Source organism: Mustela lutreola, chromosome 1, assembly GCF_030435805.1.
Source record: "Mustela lutreola isolate mMusLut2 chromosome 1, mMusLut2.pri, whole genome shotgun sequence".
Lineage (NCBI taxonomy): Eukaryota > Metazoa > Chordata > Mammalia > Carnivora > Mustelidae > Mustela > Mustela lutreola.
This window is the reverse complement of record NC_081290.1, coordinates 106,241,380-106,267,127: the sequence shown is the minus strand read 5'-3', so window position 1 is coordinate 106,267,127 and position 25,748 is coordinate 106,241,380. Positions and strand designations below refer to the sequence as shown.

The 25,748-nt window shown below is 40.5% G+C and overlaps 1 protein-coding gene across 3 annotated transcripts in view; it reads right to left on the bottom strand.

The window, feature by feature from the left end:
* SLC39A8 (solute carrier family 39 member 8) overlaps positions 1 to 25,748 on the bottom strand; it is an 83,957-nt gene that overhangs the window by 51,025 nt on the left and 7,184 nt on the right. For all 3 annotated transcript variants that reach the window (XM_059172114.1, XM_059172099.1, XM_059172109.1), the window contains exon 3: positions 6,748 to 6,910. In XM_059172114.1, the coding sequence (XP_059028097.1) occupies positions 6,748 to 6,910 (163 nt within the window). The remainder of the gene's footprint in view (positions 1 to 6,747; positions 6,911 to 25,748) is intronic.

The following is a 25,748-nucleotide window of genomic DNA, read 5'->3' as shown; positions in this document are numbered from 1 at the left end:
GCAGAGAACTGTGAACATAAATGCAGAATAATAAATACTAATAGTAATACTGCTGATACTGTCATCAGCCCTAAACTACTCAAAGGCTCAAAGAATTTTCTAGCTTGCAAGAAATGTGGAAGACATCTGGAATGGTGACAAACCACCTAAACCTCAGAGGCTCCAAGTCACCTACTTTCATCTGTAGCTCAAAGCCTCGTTTAAAACTCAGCCTTTCAGAGGAATACAGAGACGGTGTGAGTTTCAGGGGAAAAGTACAAAGTGATGGGTGGAGGGTAGGGGTGGAGATGGGTGGGTAGAAGTTAGCTCAAGGTGACCAGAGTTGCTGACACTGCGCTTGTCATAATCACTGGTCTGCAGGATCCTGTGGAGTGCACTTCCTTGGGAAGGCAGCACCTCGGCCCTCCAGCTGGGGCCCCCAGGACTTGGACTCAACCCCACGCGGTGAGCACTCAAGAGGGGAGCACGTGGGAACCAGGGAGTAGCTTGTGTTGACCAACTCTCCCAGATCAGGGCAAAAATGGCTGTGCAATGAGGACTCTGATGACAGAAGGAGGTGGCGAGTCTTTTGACTCTCTGTCCCATAAGGTCTGGTACCCAATAGGTGCATAATATTGCTTCCAATGAAATGCATGAATGTTATCCTAAGCTCTACAGTGAGTGGTGTGTGTGACTTCCATTTCCCCAATCATCCTGGGTGGGTGTTGATTTAAGGACACAATTGGAGTGCAAGCGAAGCATACCCAGGACATCTGCGGTCAGCAGTACAGGCCCCGGAACCACACAACATGGCTTTACCTCCGCCCCACCCGCTGTGCACGAAGGACAGCGTGAAAGATGAGGAAGCTGCCTCTGCCCTCTCGCTTCTTAAAAATGCCCAGAAAACATTTTTAAATGTTAGGTCCCTTTCCTTATGACTCTCGGTGGAGTACCGTAGCAATACCTAATGCTAACGAGTATTTGCCACTGCCAGATACATGCTAAGAAACTGACATGGAGGGACACCTGGGTGGCTCCATCGGTTAGGCAGCTGCCTTCTGCTCTGGTCACGATGCTGGGGTCCTGGGATGGAGCCCCGCATTGGGCTCCCTGCTCAGTGGGGAGTCGGCTTCTCTCTCTCCCTCTCCCTGCTGCTCCCCCTACTTGTGCTATCTCTCACGCTCTCTGTCAAATAAATAAAATCTTGAAAGGGAGAGAGAGAGAGAGAGAGAGAAAGAAAGAAAGAAAGAAAGAAAGAAAGGAAGGAAGGAAGGAAGGAAGGAAACTGACATGTATTCATGAATTTGATCCTCACAAAACTCTGTGAGGTAAGGACTACTATCTCCTTCCCCATACAGTTGAGGAAACCAAAGCATACAGAGCTCCAGTGAGATGCCCAAGCCATGCAGACAGAAAGCTGGATTTTGAACCCAGGCAGTCTGGCTCTAAAGCTGACAAATCTGAGCAATATGCTTCATTCCTCCCATAGAGATATTCTAGTTTAAAAAAAAAAAAAAAAAAACCCAGGGACTCAGCGAAACTGCAGATATTTTATATTGTGCTTCGTGAATATAAGGTTGCTCACCATTATTCCAGTTCAAGCGACTCTATCTACAAATAAACAACCTTAGCAAATGCTTATGGAGCCACACAGATAGACATAACCATGGTTCCTGCCAACGAGGAGCCTAGATCTTCTACATGGGGAATTGGGAAATGTGTAGGCACACACGCACACAAGGCAATACAGGTTGTCTATGCTGCATACCAAATAAAATGAACAGAGAGTAAACATTCCTATTTCCATGACAATCATCACAGCACTGACCACGACTTTATCTTCCCCAGATGCTTTCCTATCAGTTCCAGACCCCTGACCAGGCCCTGCAAAGTCATCTCAGTAGAACTAGGAAGGTCCACCTCGTTCCGGGTTACTACCTTATCACCTCAAACAATACTATCTACTCCCCTCAGACTCTCCCCTTAGAGAAAACTCGCAATCCCACCTCTCCCTCCATGGTATAGCGATGTATACTTTCCTTTAACACAATAGCCTTCTGTCCCTTCACTAGCCTACATGCACTCATTCATTCAACAAATATTTATAATCTCAGACAGGATACGTAATGCTGAAAATGAAATTAAAACACAAAGAAGTTCCTCAGTACCAGACTGAGTCAAAATCGCATACACTTATGAAACACATTGCCTTCCCCTTAGAAATCTGGAACCTCCACAGATAGCAGAGACGTTACAATCAATTTCAACATCTCATCCACACCAGTGAATTTCATAGATGACTGACGACCAAATCCTATCAGTTTTGCTCGAGACATAGCTCATCCAGCTTCTCTGTCCTCCTTGCCAATGCCTTGAGTTCGGGCCCTCATCAGTGCTCACTCCCTCTTCTGACACATTATGACAGTCTTCTCCCCCTACAGGACATGGCCACCAACCAGACTCACTATCCTAAAACACAACTTGGATCATCTCATGTCCGTATTTGAGACTGCTGTTCATAAACAGACTCCCACACTTTTCCAGTGTTATTTACACACTTCTCAACATGGCCTTTATGCTAACACAATGCTTTCCAAGTACAGAATTATCTTTACTTGTGATTCTTTATCTGAAAACATCTTTCTATCTTCCTTGCCTGAGAAACTCATGGGGTTTCTCTAAGTAGACTCCAAGACATCTTCTCTAGAGCTTTCCCAGCTCCTCCAGGCAGCTGTCTCTCACTCCTCAGGCTTCCCATGGCTCTTTGGTTAAAGGTAATTGGAACACATACCATGTTTATAAAATCCTTATATCATGACTCCTATGAATTAGTTTTACTTTGGTTTTTCTTGTCTTTGAAGGAACTCAGGATTGGCTCTATATTAAGTGAACAGTTACCTCAAGAATCCAGTGCCTTTCCTTACTTAAAAAATAATTTATTTGTGGGAAAAGAAGAGGCTTACATAGGGAACAGGAAATGGAGTGAACCTATGAACACATGTCAAAGAGGAGGGAAGACATAGTGTTCCGTCTCTGTGCCAGGCACTATTCCAGATATTTTCATATCTTAACTCATTTAATACCCCCAACGATTCTAGGAGGAACGTACTATAATTATCTCCATTTGACAGATGAAGACAACTGAGGCACAGAGATATTGAATAAATTACTCAACACAGCTGCACACACAACTGCACATTTTAAAATAAAACAAAAGCGTACACCAAATAAAGGCAATGTAGTGTCAAATTAAACATCTTAGATTAGTAATAGTGAGTACTTCACCAGGTTCTCTAATTCTCCAGAAATTTTTCTGTCTCTTCTCCTAACCTGTCCCACCCACTCCAGCCCCATTTCAGTTCCTAAGATAATGTGTACCCTAAGAGGAATTTCTATCCTTATTGGGTCTCTGTCCAAATATTTGGTGCCTGTCTAATCTTGTAACTTAGAACTATTGATTTTCCATTTTATGACTTTGAAGTGTTGACCATGGAGTGCTCTCACTTCCTGCTTCCTAATTCTCTGATCCTACCCTCCTGATTCCTAAGTTAAAGGAAACCTGGAATTAAAGTTAAAAACATTTGTGAGTGTCAGTCACTTAGCTGCACGGAGTAGAGGACTTGCTTTTTCTGAAGCTTCATCTCCTACGTCCATAATTATGTACATGGTAGATATATTTTATTTAACAGACATGTATATAAGGCCTAACTACATGCTATACTATATTCTACACATTTTACAAATATTAAGTTATTAATCGTTATAGTAACCTTATGATAAAGATACTGTTTCAGATAAGAAAACAGAGGTATAAAGACATAGTCATGTGCCCAATATAGCTGGAAAATTATAGAGCTGGGATTTGGGCCCAGGTAGGCTGGCTTCAGAACCTATGCTTTTCATATGTTATACACTATTAAATATTGATATGTAAAACATTTTCTGAATTTACTTTTAAATATAAAATACAAATCATATTAAACAAACTTGTAGAGATACAAACATATTCCTATTTAGTATGTAATCTAGAAAAATATTTTCTTAAACAATTAGTTGTGAAATTATTGTTAGTCATAAAATTGCTAACTCTATTAATAAAGTATGTCTGGGGCTTTCTGTTCTTCATGTTTGTAAATAAACTACAAAAGAGGATGTGGATCCTAAAGCTGAGACAGCTTCGGTTTTGAATCAGACTATATCATGTACAAGTTGTATATTCTTGAGCAAACGACCTGGAACTCTCTGGACTTAAGTTTCCTTGGTCGTAAAATGCGGACAGCAGTTCCTACACCATAGAGCTGTATGACGGTAAAATGAGTTAATATAGGTCAAGTATCTGGAACAGTATCCACCATGTAGTGAGTACTACATAAGTTGGCTATTATCAGTATTTTCATCATTGTTGTAAGAGAGAGATCAAAGTATTCATATATACACAAAGGAATCCAAAAGTCAGTAGACTAAGAACTTCCTTTGTTGAGGTGTCCCTTTTCTTCTCCACCATTTCTCTCTTTTATAGTCCTTTATACTCAGGTCAGATGTGCTCACTCAGACCAGTGGCTTCACAGGCCATCACTAAGGCCACCAATCTCTAGCCTTGACCCGTGCTCTGGGCACTAAATACATGCATGTCACTACCTACTGAACATCCCTCTTTGTGGGTCTATGTCAATGTCTCAAACTGACCATGTGAAAAATTACACCTGATCCTCACCCCTTGCTTCCCCCAGAGGAAACTTCTTCCAGTCTTCTCCATCCTGTGAAACAGCACAACCATCTCTCCAGTTTCAGTGGCTCAAACCTAGATTCATTCTTCCCAACCTCCACATTCAGTTAGAGGCAAACCGTTCTAGCACAGTTTCCAAAATCCATCCTGGATCCGATCACTTCTCTCTTTCCCTCACCTACCTTAGTCGAAGTCCCATCATCTGAGCACCAACCCCTGGGAATTGCCTCCTGACTAATTTCCTTGTTTCTCCTCTTACCCTACTATAATCAATTCTTCAAACTGCAGGTAGAATCATCTCTTACAAATCCAAACAAAATCATGTGATTCCCCCATTTAGAACCCTACAGTGTCTTCATACCACATTCAGAACGAAGTCCAGTCAACTTACTGTACCCTACTAGGCCCCAGCAATCATTTCCTTCTATTCTCCCTCCTGCTTACCATGTGCCAGATGCACACACTTTCTAGCTATTCCTTAAAGACACAAAGCTCATTCCCAAACTTATGCTGACCATTCCCTTGACCAAGAATGTTCTTTTCCCAGAGAAGATCTCGCCTTGGTCCTCTCCCTCCCCTCAGTCAGGACTCTGCTCGAAAACAATCTCATCAGAAAGGCCTCCTGTCAAAAACCACATTTGCCCGCTATTTCCTTCTATTCCTTGCCTACTTTATTTTAGCAGTTATCACCATGAAATTATATTATTTAGTTGGTTATTTAATAAACATTTATTATTTTTCTTCTCCATTATACTCTAAGTCCTAAAAGGGCAGGGAATTTTTCTTGTTGACTACTGAATCCCCAATGCCCAGAACAGTGCTTGGCATGTCATTCAATAAACACCTACTGAATGAATAATGTACAGAAAAATGAGAACTAAAATGCCCATGTGGGTCAGGTTAACAATTTGAGGACACCAAGAAACTGCACATAGATGGCAAATAAATGATTTATTTCATTTGCGAAAGAGTTCTTTTTTTTTTTTTTTTTTAAGGTTTTATTTATTTATTTGACAGAGAACCACAAGTAGGTAGAGAGGCAGGCAGAGAGAGAGGAAGGGAAGCAGGCTCCCTGCCGAGCACAGAGCCCAATGCGGTGCTCGATTCTAGGACCGTGCGCTCATGACCTGAGCCAAAGGCAAAGGCTTTAACCCACTGAGCTACCCAGGCGCCCCTGCAAAAGAATTCTTAAAAAAAAAAAAGAATTCTTCTACATGTTTAAGTGTGTCAACCATATAGTAAGCACACACTTGTTTTCTTATGTTTTAAAATTTCTTTGCAGCAGGTTATTCCTTTGAAATACATCTATCCCAACACTGTAAGAGGCACCTAAAATAGTCACTGGCTTTTTCTTTCATTTACAAAAATTAAAGCAGTAATAACTCAGTACCTTAATATTTAATCTAGAACCATGCTATTCCCTATCCCTTTACTGAAAATTACAGATAAATTGAGAAGCTTTTAAATAATATGATAAGCACAGGTAATGGGAATTGATCAGTTATGAGCCAAATAGTTCATGTCAATTAAACATGAGCACTACAAAGCATGTTTTATTTAAAATCAGGAATTGAGGGGCATGTGGGTGGCTCAGTCAGTTAAGTGTCTGACTCTTGACTTTGGTTCAGCATTGTGAGATCAAGCCCCACATGGTCTCTGGGCTGAGCATGGAGCCTGCTTAAGATTCTCTCTCCCTCCCCTCCAGTCCCTTCCCCACCCCATGCACTCTCTCTCTCTCTAAATATAAATAAGTAAATAAATAAATAGGTAAATAAATCATAGAATAAAGTCAAATATTGCATTTTACCAAATTTTTAAGCAGTACCAAGTATAATTTTGACTCCACAAATAGAAGAGCACAGTTCATGAAGTTTAAATGAGTTCTAATTATTCTTACTCTAAATACTTTCAGAATATAAGTATTTTACCAAGGACCTTCACGCAGATTAATTAAAAGCAATGAAGCAAAGAAAGAAGTTAATTCAATTTCAGACCAGCCTATAGACTTCTCAGACAAACAGGAGAAAAAACTTCCAACATACCTTCTGAAATATTTGGTTTGGTTTTGTGTTTGGGCCGATCCTCACAAGGATGAAAGTTCAATTGCTGTAAGACTGCTGGACAGATGACAGAGAAGTTAGAGCTGCTTATCTGAGTAGCGTTTGAAAAGCCATGAAGGGAAAAGATCTCTTCAGCTGACAGACACTGAAACAGGATAAACAAAGTAAACATGTATGTGTTAACATAGGAAAAGCATGCCAGCAAACAAACTTTAAAGAGACAGAGAATATTTTATTTAGACCCACAGCACTAACTCTATACCCTAAAATTTTAAAACAGTCCTTACTTCTATAAACCTAGAAACAAGAAAAAATACAAAAAAAAAAAAAAAAAAAAAAAAAAAAAGAAAGAAAAAAAGAAAAGAAAGAAAGAAAAAACCCAAAAAACAAAAGGTCCTTCTTGACCAATAGTCTACCTATGGCTCCCAAAAAGGTAAGAACTGGGTTGAAAGTTCCCAAGCACTTTACAAACATTAAAAGTTGACCAATAGCTTTCAAATCAAAAGCTTTAAAGAAGATTCTATATTCTCAATCTCTCCTCTCTCTTTGTCTTTGGACTGGATCTTTTGGGTAGTCTACTGGAGTAACTCTCTACAACATTTCTTGTAGACAAACACCTGGCTCCCTTACACCTTCTTAATTAAGAAATTCATCCATGCTTCTAGACAGCAACAATAATTCCAACTTAAAATACTTTTTAAAGTATGTCTTTAGCACATACGGTTACTTGCTAAAATGTGTATTGTTCTCAATGACAGTGGGTAGCTTTTCTCCTTATACAAGGTTTTGAAAATAGTACTAGGCTGCTTAGAAATTCATTAACAATTAATAAAATATTTAGGCCAAAAATTTTATGAAAATCACTTTTTAAAGGTATCATTTTATTCTTGGGCATATTTTAACTATGAACAACATATCATCCATATACTTACATTATGAGAATATAAAAGAAATTAAATGTGTTACAGTGGTTAATAATCATTTTAAGAGTTACAGACTGTGAAAAATATCCATTCACTCAAACAGAAGAGATTCTATCTTTAATGAGTACAATTCAGAAAAGTTCTTTGCATGCTTCAGCCAATATTTAAACCCCACTAAGATCTGACTTGGCTTTGTGCTACAGACTGGACTGTGTTCTCCCCCAAAATTCATATATTAAAGCACTAACTCTTAATATAATGATACTTAAAGTTGGGGCCTTTGGGAAATAATTAGGGTTAGATGAGGTAATGCGAGTGGTGTCCTAGTCCAACTAGATTAGTGGTCTTATTAGAAAAGACACCAAAGAGCTTGCCTGACCTTTCTCTCCACCATGGCAGACAGTTAGAAGTCAGCCATTTGCAATCCAAAGACAGACCTTTTACCAGAAAGACATTGACCCTTTAGAGCCCTCGATTTGGACTTCCTGCATCCAAAACCGTGAGAACACTAATTTCCATCATTTAAGCTATCCAGTTGATAATATTCTGTTATGGCAGCAAGAGCTGACTGACACTCTATGCATGGCATTTGAGAACGCGAAAGTTGGTGTTAACTGTTTGACCATGAAGCTCTGCAATTCCCTTCTCAACAGAAACAATGAAACTAAACATGTAAGATGCGCGTAAAAAGAGATCACTTACTACTGATTACTAAGATGAAAAAAACATCCAATACACCAAGATGTGTGCAGATGTCGAAATAGAATTGCAAATGCCTTAAAGTGCACATTTCGACATCTCTCTGTTTTTTTAATGCCCAAGTATGTGTCTAAAGCTATTTCTTGTCCAAGCCATGACAATGGGTTTGGATTTATGACAAGGATAGATGTGTGTCATCTGTAGAAGAGGGGACACCACTCTGAATGCTCTGTTAACAGTCTTCCCGTTGTCCTTGGCCAACTAGGGGGATGATAAGCTAATGGAAGGAGAAAATAGCTCAACTGGAGGAAGGAAAGTGGGAAACATTTCTTTGTCACGATGAAGCCGCCCAGGAGCATAATGGCTAGACTCAAACATTAGAGTCCATGTGGTCAAAATGCCCACAGCATGATTCCAGGAATAAATGGGTATAGTAGCATAAACATCAAATGGTACTGTTCCCCTACAAGGAAGTCTTAACCTACTTGGACTTAAAGTTCCTCCAACTCTAAACTAGGATGAAAATGGGAAGCTGCCCATAGATAATTTCCAAAGTCTTCTCAGAATTAGCATACTAAGACTTCCTAAAACTTGAAACTGTTTTAGGCAGTTCTTTTCAAACTCAGAAGGTGACTCATTAGTGGGTCAAGAAATCCACTTACCACGTCACAGTCAGCATTTTTTAAGGGGCTAAAAATATAATAGAAACTAGCACCGCCGCACCTCACAAGAGTAAGTGTTACGTAGTGAGACTTGCTCCAGTTAGACAGCAAGCACACAACTCCTGGGTCACAATGTAAAATTCATTTTTTTACTATAAATGGCAGTGAGGAGTTTGAAAATCACTGCCCTCAAAAATGTTTTAATTGTGCATCACACATCATTAAAGACACTCTCCTCCATACAGCTGAGGGGGAAAATCGTGTAGCCAAAGGAACATACAATCAGTACTGGAAAATAGCTTATTGGAGTCTTGAAGATCTGTGCAGCATCTATGTAGAAATTTTGGCTGGACAGGTTGTCATGGATAATAACACCTGGACACTGGCAACTGCTCCATCTCCAGAAAGAACAAGGAGGTGGAGACATGACAAAACTCTAGGCCTCGCCTAACTGAGATACTCTTAACTATGGAGAACCAAGAAACTGATGGCTACCAGAGAGGAGGTGGGTGGATGGATGGGGGAAATAGCGGATGGGGATTAAGGAGTGCACTTGTCGGGATGGGCACCCGGTACTGCCCGGAAGTGCCAAATCACTAAATCACACACATGAAACTGCTGGAATTTAAAGAGAAACTAAAAAAAAAAAAAAAAAAAAAAAAACCAAAACTAAAAAACCAAAAACCAAAACTAAAACTAAAAACAAAAAAAAATCCTCTACGCCTTGCCTAGAATGAGGAGAGAATATTCACAGAATCCTAGCAGTGTTGATGACAGGCCTGATTTATTTAAAATCTTTTGCTATCAGCCAGCAAGTAGGATGCCTATAGCTTGAAGCAGCTGCCTAGTTAGCTTTACAATCTCAATTTCCATAATGCTTTGATGTAACAAAGTTGAACCGGCAACAAAGAGAGCAGTTGTCTAAGAAAGGGTGGTATTTCCCAGCCAACACCCTAAGGACAAACAGGATGAGAGCCCAGTGCCTGAACACTGAGGTGACAACAAAACCGGTGGAACCGTTGAGGAAGGTCAAACATCCTGTCAAACACACCCCTTCGGCTCCAAAACAAACAAGGAATAAATTATGAAACCAGCAGGAGCCACAAGGGGAGGATGATGAGCCTGAATAGTATGTCTTCATAAAACCCCCTGAGCTTTTTTACCATGTGCTTTACATTTATGTACTGAGCTTTTTTCTTTCCATCCATTTGTTTTTACAACACCCCTATTCTCAAGAGTACCACCCTGCTGTTTGCTGCGGTCCTTTGAGCTTTTTGCTCCTAGAGGCAAACTCCAGCAAGCCAACACCCTAATATTCAGTGGGCTGACGTCTAATTTGGAGATATTTTCTCAGTGTCTGACTTAAACTCCTTGAGTCTCTTGCCACATTAAGGTGATCTTAAATCTCAAATGGGTCTTCTATAGAAGAAGGGCCCAAGTAAGGAATGAGTAGAGGTAAGGGGGTTGAGATTTGTATCATACACGTGATCTCAGATTATATTTGAAATCATTTAACCAAGGAGTTCCATGCACTTCTTCTACTTCTCCTACTCCCTTTTCCTCACCAATTCTGACTAGCCAGAAATTTTTGTTTGTTTTGCTGTTTTTGCGTCTTTCCCCGACATTACTTTGTGGAAATGCTAATACAGGGAGGGGAGGGGCAGGGTTGAATGATAAGGGCCACTTCCTCATCCAACATTCTGTAGCGTTAAAAATCTGCTTGTGGTAAATGCCAAAGAGTCAGGCAAGATTTGAAATTACCCAGCGTGGGAAGCCTGAGTGGCTCAGTTGGTGAAGCAACTGCCTTAGGCTCAGGTCATGACCCCAGAATTCTGGGATAGAGCCTGCACTGGATTCCCTGCTCAGTGGAGAGTCTGCTTCTCCCTCTTCCACTCCCTGCTGCTCTGCCTACTTGTGCTATCTCTGTGTCAAATAAATAAATAAAATATTTAAAAAAAAAAAAAAAAAAAAGGAAAGAAAGAAAAATTACACAGTGTGGATAATGATAAAGGCACTGAACTTGACTAAATTTGGTCAGGTTCCTCTAAGCCCATGAAGCCTTAGTCTTGCATCCATCCTTATAGGGCCTGCATTGTCTGGTTTTAGCAAGAATCCTGCTAAGTTATTTTACAGATAATCCTCCATCTTTCATATCTGATCACCCCGGCCTGCCTTCAGCAAGAATCCTATTAAGTTTGCTCAACCCAAATCCCTCCCACCCACCCATGATGCTTCCATTCAATGACCCCCACCTGCTCCGTGGCTATAAATCCCCACTTGTCCATGATGTATTTGGAACTGAGCCCAGTCCTACACTGAGGTCCCTTCTCCTCTACTGCAGCAGTTCTTGAATAAAATCTGTCTTTATCACTTATACTACTGTTGTACTATGCTATAAGTATCATAAGCATGTAATTGTACTATGCATTGCATAAATGCTTTTCTTCATTCAAAAAATATTTCTGGAATCATAAAAGTCTGGGTATAATATTGATGGGAGGAGGGGAAGGTGGGGGAAGCTGAAGGATGACAACTAAGAAATGACAACTAAGAAAGAAATTGCACAAAGGTAGTAAGTAAGTCCTAAGATTCTCCATCAAGAAACCTAATAATTGTGGCAGAAATAAATCTCACACCCATATCCATAAAACCAGAGAAAAAGTGTTAAATTCATGAAAGATAATTATAAAAAACTAGGAAAGTTTCTATAAAAGAGAAATGATATGCAGAGGAAATTGTCAAAAACAACTTTGAGGTTAGACCTCCCAGAAGGTAGACAGAGGATATTGCCACAGGGGTGACTGGGGGACCTTCAGAAAAGAAACACATTTGGGAGGTTGATGGCCACTTTGGTTTTAGACATTTTAAGTAACAATGCCTGTGGGATACCAGATGAAAATGGCAAGGGAGTTTTTTCTGAGAAAAGTAGAGGCCATAGATAAGGATGTGGCTGTCTTCTGTGAGGAGATAAGAGATGAGTGGGAGGAAAGGATATCATCAGGACACAGAGAACAGAAGGCAGAGAAAAGCTTTAGGAACAAATAACTTCATTTGGGCAAAAGCAGCAGAAAGAGCCAGAGAATAAGAAAGAGCAATATAAGCACCAAACAGAAGTCATCTAGGCCAGTAACATGTAGTGAATGCCTATTGGTTTTGCCTGCCTGAGATCCTCATCCTCCAGTAACAGACCACCTTCATGCCATGGGAGCTTCCTTCCACGTGATGTATTTGGGGCTGACCAGAGAACATGTCCGTTGTCTGGTAGAGCTACTGGAAAAAATCTTTTTGGACTAGTATTGCTGTGAGTCTGGGATTTCCTCAGGCCATTTTTCTAGCATGTGAAAGAAGGTGAACTAATGCACAGAGACAGGTTTCCAACACCACTGTTAATCTCCTAGATATACCTGTGCCTGAAGCTAGACTCTTCAGGCATCTGAGACAGTGAATGGCCTTTGTGACTTAAGCTAATTCATACGAAGAAGTTTTATAACCTACAAATGAAAGAGTCCTGATTGATACATAAAGTAATCATTCAAAAGACATTTTCAAAGCTAGGAAATGAATGCTACATACAGAACCTACAGGGAAAGCAAAAAGATAAGCTTTTCCATTCTTTAAATCTTCTCCAGTCTTCTTATTCTCAACACATAGACCATTTTCTCTAGTTAAATGGCACAGATTAAATAATACAGAACACTCTGACCACCCGATCCCACACCCATCGTGCCAAAGCCTTCACACCACACCAGAAGTGAAATATCATCCCATTCAAAAGTCACCCCAAAGATGGTTTCAGATTCTGTTTTTCCATGAATTGTGCTTCTGCGGAAGCTGAGCAATTCACGAACCCAGTAAGGACACTGCTAGGTATGGTTGTGCTCTCTCTTACAAGGGTCAATGTAGGAAGAGAGAGCACCTTGTAATGTACTTAAACTCAGGGACACTCAAAATTAGAATGAAACACCTAGTCCAGTCTTTTATTTAGGATGTCAAGTAACTGAGCCACACAAAATTTAAATTTCATTACCAGGCCCCAGAGAAGCCAGGAGTAAAACTGGAATTAAGAATCCAAATCTGGGTGTGCCTGGGTGGCTCAGTGGGTTAAGACTCTTCATTTGGCTCAGGTCATGATCTCAGGATCTGGGATTGAGACCCGCATGCAGATCTCTGCTCAGCAGGGAGCCTGCTTCCTCCTACTCTCTCTGCCTGCCTCTTTGCCAACTTGTGATGTCTCTCTCTCGCTCTGTCAAATAAATAAAATTTTTTTTTAATTTTTTTTTAAAGAATCCAAATCTGAAAGAGCCCTGTCTAACCCTTCTCTTTTAGTGACTCTTCTACCTTGCCTTGCTCTGCACACCTGTTGTTTTATAGCAAGAACTCTAGCTACCTTCTGGAACTTGCCGTATATGGAGCCGAGATGAAAGCCAAACAACTCCTCCTTCCCCAGACCCCAAGTGAATGACTCATATGCTGTTCTTTGAACGGGTAAGAGTTTGAGTAAGACTCCTACGAAAATCTTCATCGGCGCTACTCCCATCAAAACCAATCCCACTCCTCCCTCACTGCCATTCCTGTATTCATTCACCAAGCACACATGGATGACGTCTTCTCTGGGCCAGGTGTTCTGAAAGGTGCTGAGAATAAGACACGGCTCCATCTTCAGTAAGCTCACCATTCAGAAGACAAAACATATACATACAAATTTATAGCTATAGAACAATGTAAGAAGGAGAATAATAAAGATATGTGCAAGCTATTGTGAGGGAAGAGGTCGGGGAAGGCATCCGGAAGAACGAGATACGTGTGCTGAGTCCAAAATATTCGTTCAGTGCTTCTGCTGGCTGGAGAGATAAGACAGGAACCACAAAAACTTACATTAGGCAGAAATCAGTAATGCAAGTAAGTATGTGATCAGTTGACAAATGAATTTTGTAGACAATAGTTATTACACGAGTACTGAGAAGCACAGAAAAGCTATATTCCTCTAATCCCCACATCAATTACTAAAGTAGATTTAAGGAGAAATCTGGGATGAAGAAATCAATATCTTAGAAAAGTAAGCTGTCCAAGATGAAATAACCTGTAACTGTTAACAACAGAATTCAGACCAATGTCTTTTTTGTGTGTTTTCTAACTTCTAAGCCCCTACTCTTGGGGCTATACCCTTATTATGTTTTGTTGATTGAACATGGATAAGAACACAGATAATAAAAGGACCACTTAGACCGGGGTGAGGAGTATATCTGTTGCCCCTAAATTGACTTGAGTGATAGAGTTAAATTACTCTTACATCATATTTAGCATTATACCCAAAGACAGAGCTTCAAAACACTCAAACATTAGCCAGGTTTTCTCACCATGGTGAGAATTAAGAAGGAAATGCATAATGGTTTTGATTCTTTGCTGTTCAAAGACCCCTCCTACCCACCACCCAAACAGGAACGCTGGACACAATGACCACACCAGCGCAGCAGTGTGTGGAACTGGCACAGTCCTCTCTGCCACCGATGCCTGGCCGCTGACACCGCCATGAAGTTCTCCTGCAACAGGACTATCAAACCTAGAGTACCTCCACATGTGCCATTCTGAATGCTTCACTTCCCCATCACTGTTTTAGAGTCAGTGTTTTTGTAACTCAGGCAGAGAAGTCAACAGGTTAATTTATCCACCCGAGCTACCATCACATAACCACACTGGACTATGACACCAGTATGACTGACATAGGTTGTCAGAACATATGAAGAGGAGGAAAAGATGAAGATCCAAAATAAGTATGTAATGGGCAAGAACCTCTAGAATCCTTGAGATCATATTTACCCCAGTATTCATGAATCCTAATACTAATAATATAATATTGTGTGCCTGGCACACAGTAGGGCTCAGTAAATACTTGTTGAATAAATGAATGCCTAAATGTATGAATGAACTCCTCACTCATCTTCATGGTATTTTTAAAAGCCAATTGCAAAAACATTTCAAGTTCACAGTCGTAACCTAAATGAAATTACAGGAAAGTAAGCAAGTGCAGAAAGTGACATATACATAAGAGTGTTTCATATATGGCAACTAGCCAAGGTTCCCAGAAGAACAACTCAAATACTTAAATGTTTAAAGAGGAATTTGAGTTTAACAATGGGGGGAGGTACATTTCTGTCCCTGAAACAAGTGAACAGTCCCATGTACTTATCCTTTCTGGGGTGACTGCACAAGGTCACAAGCAGTGGCAGCCCAGAATCACACTGGCACCAGGAGTGTTCGAAGTAAGAGTGACTGAGAACACCACTTCCAGATTTGTTACTGATGCAATAACGGAACGACCAAACCTTAGTCACAAGGAACGTGAGTACATACCACTTCTGAACCTCCTTGATATTGCTCAACATAAAAATGCACTGAGTCACACTTACCAACATTCTCTTGAACTTTTCCCTCTTACTTTCCTTTCCAAAGTTTTCTCAATACTCTTTTACCAAGATAAGACAGACTTTTCAAAGGTTTGAGCAAAAAACATTCCAGGTAAGTGATCTCTAGTTTTATAGAAATGGCTAATCAAGTGATTCCCGACTCTCTTTTCCTAATTTTTTTTTCATTTTTCCCTCAAGTTTTCTTATGTTTCTTACTTATGCCACTAGAGTGCTCAGGAAGTCCCACCCAGAATACACATAGACACACAAAGATGCAAGCACACACATGCACATACGTGCACATGTTCACATTTCACTCTCCAAACTATTCCTTAAGAGGAGAGAAAAAGGGCCTTTCCTACATATGCTATTTGAAGAAAGACACCTTGTTTTATGAAACACCATTCAGGGAAATAAGAGTATCATGAAATAATATTCATAGAGTGACATCATTGCTATGAACAGGGTTAGAGAAAACCTGGAGATGTATGCTTCAAAATCTTAACAGTGTTTTACCTTGGGGTAATGAAATTATGGGTGATTTTTATTTTTCTTTTCTGTTTCTCGATATTTGCCAAAGTTTTAGACAACATATATGTATTCCTATCTTAATTTAAAAAATGAAGTTAAATCATGGGAAGTTTCTTAAGTCTCTTCTTCTAGGTTCCTCCGAACACAATTAAGACAAGTTGGAATTTTTTTTTCTTTTTCTACTAAAGCAAAAGGAATTTTAGAATCTATGATACACTTTTTAAAAGAGGTTTACAAAGTTTTCTGATTTTACCGTAGCTATTGACATATTTCTCAATCCTGTCCCATCCACATTCAGTTTCTTAAGGCCCTCTCACCCCTAAGAGCCTGGCATGGTATCAAAGCACAGACACTCAGTCTGGACTCTTAACTTTCTGACCCTGACCGGTCTCCAGATGACAGAAGCTACCCTAGTTTCCATCACCTGTAGGATGACCTTCTTGTATTTGCTGCCAGGCTCAAAAGGTCTTTGAGCCTTCCTGCTCACCCAGGGCCTCCACTCAGTCCCTCCAGGATTGAGGTGTAGAAGGTAGGACTGTTCTCCAGGCAGGGCTTGGGCAAATGCCACCAGGGGTGAGAGCTCATCCTTCAAAGTCATCTCACCACTGCATACAAGGAATGACCTTATCCATCACAGCCCCAATTTTATGACAGTCCTTTAGCACAGTGGTTCTCAAAGCATGCTCCAGGGAGCCCTAGGGGTTACGAAAACCCTTCCAGAGAACATATAAGGTTAAACCTACTTTTATAATATTACTAAAACTGCATTTTCCTTTTTCACTTTCATTCTTTTATGCGTGAACAATGGACATTCCGGAGGCTATGTGATATACATCCCAACAGATTGAAGGCTGCAGCATATATGAGGACACAGCTGTCTTCGACTAAGCCCCAACAGTAAAGAGATTTGCAAAAATGTAAAACATTTATTAATTTTTTATCATGGAAAAAACAGTTGTGTTTTCATCAAAAATGTTAACATGGTATGGACTTATTAATGTTATTTTTAATATGTTAAATATTTAAAATTTTCCTCGACATTAAATTTTATAATGGTAAATATCAATAGATATTAACCACATTTACTAAAGGTCTTTGGTGTTCTCAATACTTATTAAGAATACAAAGGGGCACAAACTTTTGTCTGCACGTAAGAATGACACAGAGGTTCCTATATACCACTTAACTGACCAGTTGGGAGCTTCTGGTAGATCTTACCTACTGTATCTTTCACCCTGTTCATCCTATATTCCCATAAGATGGTTTCTGCTGATGTTTTTGTCACTCTTCTACTCAGACTGGCTCCCCACACAAAAACAAGAAACTTCTCTTCTGCCAAGAGTCTAAAATCCCAACACTGAAGAACTTCAATTATCTACCTCCCAATCTTCCTTTGTCCCTCTACCAACCTGAAAAGCATATCTGAACCCTCTATTCTAATAAAAAGTTTTACTAAGTCTTATAATATACCTTCACTGTGACTTTGTAGGCCCTGCACCCCCACCCCACTTAGAATGCTGATGTATCTCCTCTTGAAGAATCCAACTCCTATCTGTGCTAACATTTGGCCCTCACCTCCTCTGCCTAATAGGGCTATGCTCACCAGACTACTACGCCCATGGTGTTTTGGGAATTCACTGTGTATTATCATCTGTTCATGAAAATGGGTATCTCTTTAATAAGATCACATGAAGATCTAGAAAGGATGGATGTGTTCCTTTTCTATCTTTCTCAACCCTACTGAGGCTTGGGACATGTAAGATGCTCAACTTATCATAATCATTAATTTGCCAGATTAAGGAAAGGAAGGATGGATGAAAAAGAAATCAGAAATTAGCACACAGTACCTGAGTATAATTCTGAGAAAGACAACTGGATAACCTGAGAGTCATTTACCAGTCATTTACCTCTGAAGAGCCAAATTTTCAAGACACAAGTTTCTCTACTCATGCCAGGAAACTTTCCCAGAAGGAACCTGGTGTTGCCTTGATACTACAGATACGCTACACTGTCACCAACATTTCCAACTTGCCCTAGAAATTATAACTATAAGCTATGGAGAAAACCCACGGCTAAGTGAGCAAAAAAAAAAAAAAACTGACAAAATTCACAAATTAGAAGAGATAAAAACTATTACATCCTTCTACTTTGATAATACACAGGTTTTAGTTTAACATACTATTTCCTTTATACTATTTTAAGAATTTTCAACAAATGAAGGAACTTTTGGTTTATCTTGAATTAAGTGAGACATCTAGGCTGATTTAAAGTTATGTTAGTATGTCAGTATAAAATTTAGTGTTAAAAGGTGGAAGTTTTCATTCATTCAACAAATATTTCCTGAACACCTACTAAATGCCAGATACTATGCTAGTTACAGAAACACAAAAAGTGATTGAAATGCACCTAAGATGTTTCAGACTGTTGCAGGGTTTGGATAGAAATATAGGTAACTACAGGATGGGCTGATAAGGGGTGGGGTAGGATCCCTTAATGTTTAAAAAGGTTAATTAAGCCACCCTAAATGTATGGGATTGTCAGAGGCCTCCAGGAGAAAACAATATCTAAGCTGAGATGGAAAGGAACAAGGAGAAATAGAGTTGGAGAAACAAGGGGGTAGGAATATTACTGCAGTGCCTTAAATATCAGGAAAGGTGCTTAGATTTGATTTAAGAGTAATGAGAAGTGACTTGAGGATGGTGCGATTATCAGATGTGCGTATGAGATATTAAGTCTGGCGGCAATGAGGAGCGCAGGGAGCAAGACTGACGGCAGCAGCAGACCCATGGCAGGCCTTTACTGAGCACCTACTGCATGCCATGCACATGACGGAGTGACAAGATGCAGTAACTCACCTAATCTCCACAACAGTCCCGTCAAGTAGGTAAAATTACCCCCATGAGACAAGAGAGAATCCTGGAGTTTAGACAGACTGAGACAGAAATATGTGGACGTTACAGTGACAGGACTTAGGTGCAATTACGATAAGGGGGGGAGGGGTGTCAAGAACGACATCCAGTTTTCAGTTTCATCACCCAAGCAAGCACAGGGTGATGAGGATCCCTGAGACTGGCCAAACAGGATTACCTGGAGGTTGTGCGGGAGAAAGGTTAGAGTTGATGAGCTCAGTCTGGAACAAGTTTAGACCTGCTGAGTTGGGGAGGAGAGGGGGTTGCACATCAGTGGGCAATGGGGGTGGCCAGACTAAATCTCCAGAGAGAAATCTGAACCCTCTCCTTAGAGAGCATCTACACACAAGTGACTACTGCAGCCAGAGGGACAGACAGGAGGCTGTGCAGAGACAGTGTGCAAAATCAAAGGGAACAGGACTTGAGACAGTACCCTGAGCAACATCAGTAGTTAAAGGACGACCAAAGGACACTGAAACTGAAAAGCAGCAGGGAGGTAAGAAAATCAAGGCACACTTAGTTTCCAGCAAGAAAAGGGTGTGTGTTTCCAGTAGGATGTGCTGCACGCCACCAACACTAATCGGGAGAGGTAAGGCCGGAGAAGCGCCCATTGTATTTACCAATAAGAAGGTTCTGGGTAATGTCCTCCAGGATTAATTTCATGAAAGCTCCAGGGACAGAGCCTGACCACAATGTGCTGTGGAGGGACAGAAGGTGCAGAAATGTAATAGAACTACAAATAGTTCCACGGTCCAGTTATGTACAGAAAACGAGGCACAAGGATCATGATATATTCAGGGGATTCACAGCACAGGGACTTCACGAACACAGCATCTGCCCCAAACCATGAGAAGAAATGGGCATTCAAACTTGGAATATCTGTTTTCCCTGTCCAGTCTGGACCCTTGGTGACTTCTGCCAAATGACTTACTTGTGTCTCAGTTTCTGGGGAAACAAATTGGTCTTCATTCTCTCACAGTACTGTTTTGAGTATCAAATGCCGGTAATCAGGAAATAACACTGTAAGGTTGAAAAATGGCTGTGAAGGAACTAACATCAGGTTTTAGAGCTAACCCTGATTGCTGCAGAGACAACTTCAGCAGGGGGAACAAAAATGGTAACTTTTTTCTTGTTTTACTGAGACAAGGGTAGTTATCAGCAGAGAACACCTTCCTACTTCAAACAATTATGCAGGTCCCTGTGGCTTCAAGAAGCTCTCTCCCATCAGTTCTACCCTGACATCCAGGCACATGGATGACAAGAGGGGACACGTGGGTTTTCGGAAAATCAACCAGTCCCTTCTTGGGATACCATTCAGCCTGAGGAACAGAAGTGGAAAGAGCATAGGTTCTGAAGTCTGGTCACCCTGCAATGGAATGCTCACTTTGCCACCTTGGAGCGATGACTCCGAGTGAGAATTTTGGGTTTTGTTTTTTTTTTTTTTAAGATTTTATTTATTTATTTGACAGACAGCCATCACAAGTAGGCAGAGATAGAGAAGCAGGCAGAGAGACGGGGGAGGAAGCAGGCTCCCTGATGAGCAGAGAGCCCTATGCGGGGCTCAATTCCAGGACTCTGAGATCATGACCTGGGCCTAAGGCAGAGGCTTAACCCATTAAGACACCCAGGTGCTCCCCACCCCCGCCCCGAGTGAGGTATTTAACCTAGCTAAGACTGGCCTTCCTGTAAGATTAGGAGGGTTAAAAGTATAGATTGCTCTAGGCAGTATAGACATTTTAACAATGTTTATTCTTCCAATCCAAGAGCATGGAATGGTCTTCCATCTTTTTGTGTCTACTGCCTAGAGCAATCTATACTTTTAATTCTATTTCAATCAAAATTCCACTGGTATTCTTCAAAGAGCTGGAGCAAATAATCCTAAAATTTGTATGGAATCAGAAGAGACCCCGAATCGCTAAGGAAATGTTGAAAAAAAAAAATAAAACAGGGGGCATCATGTTACCTGATTTCAAGCTTTACTACAAAGCTGTGATCACCAAGACAGCATGGTACTGGCATAAAAACAGACACATAGACCAGTGGAACAGAGTAGAGAGCCCAAATATGGACCCTCAACTCTATGGTCAAATAATCTTCGACAAAACAGGAAAAAATATACAGTGGAAAAAAGACAGTCTCTTCAATAATTGGTGCTGGGAAAATTGGGCAGCTATATGTAGAAGAATGAAACTCGACCATTCTCTTACACCATACACAAAGATAAACTCAAAATGGATAAAAGACCTCAATGTGAGACAGGAATCCATCAGAATCCTAGAGGAGAACATAGGCAGTAATCTCTTCGATATCAGCCACAGCAACTTCTTTCAAGATATGTCTCCAAAGGCAAAGGAAACAAAAGCGAAGATGAAATTTTGGGACTTCATCAAAATCAAAAGCTTCTGCACAGCAAAGGAAACAGTCAAGAAAACAAAGAGGCAACCCACGGAATGGGAGAAGATATTTGCAAATGACAGTACAGACAAAAGGTTGATATCCAGGATCTATAATGAACTCCTCAAACTCAACACACACAAAACAGACAATCATATCAAAAAATGGGCAGAAGATATGGACAGACACTTCTCCAATAAAGACATACAAATGGCTATCAGACACATGAAAAAATGTTCATCATCACTAGCCATCAGGGAGATTCAAATTAAAACCACATTGAGATTATCACCTTACACCAGTTAGAATGGCCAAAATTAGAAAGACAGTAAACAACATGTGTTGGAGAGGATGTGGAAGAAGGGGAACCCTCTTACACTGTTGGTGGGAATGCAAGTTGGTGCAGCCTCTTTGGAGAACACTGTGGAGATTCCTCAAGAAATTAAAAATAGAGCTTCCCTATGACCCTGCAATTGCACTCCTGGGTATTTACCCCAAAGATACAGATGTCGTGAAAAGAAGGGCCATCTGTACCCCAATGTTTATAGCAGCAATGGCCACGGTCGCCAAACTGTGGAAAGAACCAAGATGCCCTTCAATGGATAAGGAAGATGTGGTCCATATACACTATGGAGTACTATGCCTCCATCAGAAAGGATGAATACCCAACTTTTGTAGCAACATGGACGGGACTGGAAGAGATTATGCTGAGTGAAATAAGTCAAGCAGAGAGTCAATTATCACATGGTTTCACTTATTTGTGGAGCATAACAAAAAGCATGGAGGACATGGGGAGTTAGAGAGAAGGGGGTTGGGGTAAATTGGAGGGGGAGATGAATCATGAGAGACTATGGACTCTGAAAAACAATCTCAGGGGTCTGAAGTGGGGGGGGAGGTCGGGGTACCAGGTGGTGGGTATTATAGAGGGCACGGATTGCATGGAGCACTGGGTGTGGTGAAAAATAATGATACTGTTATGCTGAAAATAAATAAATGAAAAAAAAATTTAAAAAAAGATTAGGAGGGTTAACGGGATGATGTATTAAGAAGCACTGAGCATGCTGCCTGGAACAAGGTAAGTCCTCTGAAAATATTAGCCTCATTCCCCTTACGACAGAAACTGCTTCCTCTCCTAGGGTGAAGGTCCTACTCAGAGTATTTCCTTAACTGAAAAAAGAGAGGGAGGGCGCCTGGGTGGCTCAGTTGGTTAAGCACTCAACTCCTGATTTCAGCTCAGGTCCTGATCTCAGAGTCCTGAGATGGAGCACCGCAGGTAAGATTCTCTCTCTCCCGCTCCCTTTGCCCCTCTCCCTCCTCTCTCCCTCTCCCTAAAATAACTAACTAATTAATTAATTTAATTAAAAATAGAGTACTTCCTTGACTGGCATTCATCCCAAAATTAGGAACAGAGCTAATGTCTCGCTTTTCTCATTACGGTATGTAGGTGAAATAAGCAAAGAATATCCCTAAATTCTGAGGTTCCTGATCCTAAAGAGAACTGGATCACGATTTGATACACAAACTCAATCAGCTGGTAGCATCAATAGCATTCATTCCTCGACAAAAGAAACTGTGTTTTCTTACACATGTGTATAAAGCAGGATCGATCTGTGACCCGACTCAGAATTAGCCTACGGATTCTACTGTTCCCTTTCACCTGAAGTCTGGGCTACCTTTCATCTCTCACTTATTCCAGTGAGACCAAAGCAGCCCCTGTTCTCTTACTGGCTTTCAACAAACAAGGCCAGCTGACATGAAGGGCCCTGGATTCTGCCAGCTTGTAAAACCCATACAGAGATCCTAAAGTAAATATAAACTTCAAACCACAATTACATGAATTTCTGGAAATAGAACATAGACTCCCTACCATTCACATTTCAGTAGTGATGTAAATTTTGGACAAGAGTAATAAAATACAGCTAACTCCTAAATGTAGCCTCAGAAGTAATCTGGAGGAGAGGAAATGCCCATGGTCTGAAATACCCAATAGCATCCCATTAGCCTATACACCTAAAGTTTACATTTTTAGGAATTTATCAGGAGTGTTTGATCAAAGGGAAGCAGAGGCAAAAGGTAAAAGACTCTTGAGGTGAGAGTTGTCATGGAAACTAACACTGAAACCAGCACTAGACTGACATATTTCTCATTGAACTTTTCATTTCATTAATCCTTGCTGTCTTTTTAGAGCAGTGCTTTCCGTAAGTTGACTGACCCTGGGGTACTCAGGCCTCCAGTAAAAGACAATTTTGTTAAAAACAGTATAGCTATACCAAGTAACATAGTATTATAATAACTATGCATTGAGCACATATTTAAGCCAGGCCATACGTGTTTTACATGTACTCTTACATGTTATTTAATATTTGAAGTAATATAGGCAATGACAAAAATCTTTGAGTTGTTACACGTAATGCAGTAAATATTTAAGTGTCTGAAATACAGTGATTGTTCAGTCAATGTTATTATTTTTCTTATTTTTTAGTTCAAACAACCACCTATGAGTAAGGATCATTTTTTCAATTCACAGGTGTAAAACCTAAGGATTAAGGAAGTTAAATGACTTGCCTGTGATTCCCCAGCTAATAAGTGACAGAATTAGAGTTTCAGCCCAGGTCTGTTTGATTCCAGAGGCCAAACTGTTAACCATTATGTTGTATTCTCTACTCCAGTTTGAAATCTAAGGAGCTCACCAAATAAATCGATGGCAACTCTGGATTATTTTTAAGCTGGGTTCGTGGAACTAAAGCCTTCAGGCCTTATCAATGCACACCTGTTTTTGTTCTCTAGCCATTCACTTCGTAATAAAAAAAGTCAAGGTATTAGATATTTGGACTTGGAAGGCTTAATACTACTTTTCAGGTTAACACCTTTGATCTAGATTCACAGATTTTTGTTTTGCTCTCTGTAAACTCCAGGCCAAGAAAAACAACAGAGGATCTTTGGAAGGAGACAGAAACCAGTTGAAACAAGGCTCTATTCTAGAGATTTTCTATGCTCCCAAATCCCATCATCACAAAGGTAATTCAATGTTAGTTTCATTTCTTTATAAAATAAATCGCAAGACCTGGCAAACCCATTTGGCTCCTGAAACAGACAACTGGGAATAGTTTGAGAATAAATTAATTAGTTTCAATTACAAGCAGGAACCTACTGTTTGTTATCTGGAGTTGGGGATGGGAAAACTCTGAAAACTACAGTTTCTTAGGTAGTCTCGAGTTCAGTAACATTCTTTTTTTTTTTTTTTAATAATAAATTGCATGGTAAATGATCCTAATATTAATTGTTTGCATCTAGCAATATGGACACTCCTTTGAGGAAATGCCACTCTGAATATAAGTAACTCGCAGACCCTTATTACCAACCACATTAAGCTGCCTTCATAAAGGGGTTGCTTTTCTTTTCCCTGAGGAATATCAATCCCTCTCAACTTCAGGCCTCATTTTCCATTCCTATTTATAGTCCTATTTTTCTCCCCCAACCACTACCATCACCAAAAGAAACAGGTAACATAGGGGATTCAACGTACATTAAATTTAAAGGGGAAAATAAAGACTTTTAAACTACAGTCACAGTTGAAACGCAATGGGGTTTTTGTTTTGTTTTTCTTAAATTTTATTTATTTATTTGACAGAGAGAGAGAAAGCAGGACACAGGGGTGAGTCCGAGGGTGAAGCAGACTCCCTGCTAAGCAGGGAGCCTGATGCGGGACTCGATCCCAGGTCTCCAGGATCATGACCTGGCTGAAAGCAGTCGCTCTACCGACTGAGCCACTTAGGCACCCAAAGCAATGGGTTTTTATGATGGAGAAATGAAGTCCTAGCATCTCCCTGGACGGGTCTCTTCAGGAAACAGGAATATGGCATGACTCCTGGAAAGCATAAAGCCTGCAAACCTCCCACCCAGCTACTCGACTCTGAACATCCCTCATGAGGAATAAAGATCTACCCCTACCAAGGAAAAAAGTTTTTACCTCTGCCCTCTCCCATTCATGTGTGTGAGAGCTCAAGCTCCCTCGCAGAGCAGACTTGCGCGGTCTGAGTTAGGAATTCTACTCACCTACTCTTCCTTCATTGCTTCCTTCTAAACCAGCAGCACAGGCCCTCAGCAGTGTTCATATGATGGTGAATCACAGCCAGCCTAATGCTCTCTCTCACTGTCTTTGCCCCAGTGATTACTTAACTATGCGGTTTTGCCTTGTGCACCTTTCACGAGTTTCTGTCTTATTTCTTATTTCAATTCGAAGCTCTGAGGAAAGGGACACATCATCACCACTGTCGTTTCTACACTCTTGGCACAGTTCCCTTCATGTGACTAAGCTATGGATAAGCTGGTTGTGATCAATGATGAATAACTTCTATTCATAGTTCAAAATCTGAAGTAATAGTTGCTCAGGCTAAAGAAAGTATGATTTTCAAGACTATAATCAAAACATCCACAACAGCGTAGCATTTAGGACTGCCT